The 2,500-nt window shown below is 40.2% G+C and overlaps 1 protein-coding gene across 5 annotated transcripts in view; it reads right to left on the bottom strand.

The window, feature by feature from the left end:
• The window catches only part of SLC30A4 (solute carrier family 30 member 4), a 583,377-nt gene that overhangs the window by 409,795 nt on the left and 171,082 nt on the right, over window positions 1–2,500 (bottom strand). For all 5 annotated transcript variants that reach the window (XM_044077632.1, XM_044077630.1, XM_044077629.1 and 2 more), the window contains exon 3: window positions 507–653. In XM_044077632.1, coding sequence (XP_043933567.1) covers window positions 507–653 — 147 coding nt within the window. The remainder of the gene's footprint in view (window positions 1–506; window positions 654–2,500) is intronic.

Below are 2,500 nucleotides of genomic sequence, written 5' to 3' on the forward strand. Positions count from 1 at the left end.
TCAAAAACGTCATCAGAACCTGTATTAAGCCACTCACTTTCACATCATTTAAAAAAAAAAATGTACATTTTACTTTTTTACATGGCGCAGTGGAGCAGGAGTAGAGTTGTTGCCTCACAGCAAGAGTTTCTCCAGTTCGATTCTCAGCTGGACTGCCTTCTGTGCAGAATCCGCATGTTCTCCCTGCATTCTTGTGGGTTTCCACCAGGTGCTCCGGTTTCCTCCCATATTCAAATACGTGTCTGTAGCAATTCTCCCCCAGGCCTCCACTGAAAATTTACTTTGTTCCAAGTTGGACTATCCCAGTTAATAAATGTTAAATAAAAAATAAACAAACACAGATGTTTCTAAGGGAAAAAGACATTATGTGATCAGTTCCACATATAATTAAGAAAACAGCTGCAAGCACTAAGAAGGTAGATCATTTTGATTATACTTTTATCATGTACAGTTTGCTGATATGACCATGACAAAAACTTTCATAAACAGAATATGGAACAACATACCCACACGATGAAAACCAAAGGTAAATCTCTTGGTTGGACGTTTTGATGCCATCCATAACGCAAGCAAAGTAGCAGCGATACCAATCAGGTCTGTTAACATATGCAAAGCATCGGTAATGACTGCTAAACTGTTGGCTGCATATCCACCTTTAAAATAATTGAAAGTATTGCAATTTGAAAAAAGAAATATCCAATCGCAAACTCCAACATAAATTACTAACAGAAACAGACTCTACATATGCAGATCTTTTATACCATGTTAGTATTAAGTGTGGGAAGTAATACTCTTTTCTAACATCCGTATTTATCCCATGAAATGTCTACCACACATGTATTGGTGCTTTTGTTCAAAACTGCTCTTAAGCAAACAAGAGGCAATCCTATAAGCCATTTCAAAATCTTGAAAATTTAACAGCAACTGCAACAATATTTTTAAGATCTGGTTCAAACATGCAATTACCACAATGAAGAGGGCAATTTTAACTGTTAACTCATTTCTACTTGTACGATATCGGAGCATTAAGAGTATGACTGTACAAAGTCCATAGATTTGAAGATTGGGTTCTTAAACCAGTTATGACCAAATGGCAACAAAAAGTTATTTTCTGTAGGGCAGAGGTATCAAATCCTTCCATTCTGGAGGACCAATTACCATAAATCCTTACAAAAAAAACAGTTATCTGTAAGTCACTACAATTTAAGAGTGCTTGAACTACCACTTTACCTCTGACTGCTTAAGAAGCCCATCTTCAAACAAACTTGTTTTATATGTATGTGCAGATTCGTTAGAGCTTTCAATTTTTTAATGTGATTCAGGCCGACTACTTAGTGTAAGCAAGTTCATTAAGAAAAAAGTGAGTACAGCCAGCTCGGTGGTGCCCAAGGATCATGGTTCATAGGTAGGTACTAGGCTATTGGCTCTAGGGCCTATATAAGCCTAGCCAAAAAGGTACCATGGCTTTCGCCACTCAAGAAAATGATTTTCCTGTGCCCCTGTCGCGCAGAGCCACAGAAGTGATCCCCAGGGTGAATTTCCTATTTCCCATCCAATCATCAAGATTTTTCTTGAAGAGTGCTAATGAGGAGTTTTGTTTAATATAGATAGGTAGTTTGTTCCAGAGCATGGGAAGTCTCTGGGACAGGAATCTATTCCTCCAGCATGTTCTGTTTATTGTGGTGACAAGGTTTAGGTCCCTAGAGCATGTAGCTCAGAAGGATTGGGATTACTTTAAGTGGAGCATGTCCAACAGCTCTGGGTATTGACATAGCTTTGTATGTTAGGCAGAGATCGCCTGTAAGTAGGCGATATGCAACGGAGTAAAGCTGGAGTTTTTTGAGACGGTCTGCATACGGCATCTGTTTGAGGTCAGTAATCCTCTTTGTGAGGTATTTCTATGGCCTTTCCAGTTGTTGTAGAGGTCTTGTGAGGTACATACCAAAAGGGGCATTGTACTCTATAATGGGTCTAATGAGTGACGAGTAGAGCATAACAATGACCTCTTTTTTCCTGGATGAGAAACCTTTTATGATGAGGTGTGCCACATAGAAGGATTTCCTGACTACTGAGGCGATGTGATTATCAAAGGAGAGACTACTGTCCACCTGTGTCCCAAGGTCTCATCATACTTTCGGTGTTAAGTAGACTACCACCTATGTGGTAGTTCATGGGTACAGAGTTTTTACCAAAGGGGATGACAATGGACTTTTTGGCATTGAGCTTGAGGCCATGGCTTTGACAGCAGGCATCTGTCTCAGTGAGGTCCTTTTGTAGGATGTCCACATTGTTAGAAGTTTCGTTTATGGCTCCTAGTTTGCAGTCATCTGCGAACTTAGTTAGCCAAAGCCCTTCTGTGTTTGGTATCTACTTCTCTGAAGTACAGGCTAACAGGAGAGGACCCAGGACTGAACCCTGTGGTACTCCACTTGTCACTGGTCTGAAGTCTGATTTGGAGTCTGCTACTTTCACAGTGTTAGTTCTGTCGGTGAGCCAGTTG

Source organism: Protopterus annectens, chromosome 7.part0 (assembly GCF_019279795.1).
Source record: "Protopterus annectens isolate FY-2018-M chromosome 7.part0, PAN1.0, whole genome shotgun sequence".
In the NCBI taxonomy this organism is placed as follows: Eukaryota; Metazoa; Chordata; order Ceratodontiformes; family Protopteridae; genus Protopterus; species Protopterus annectens.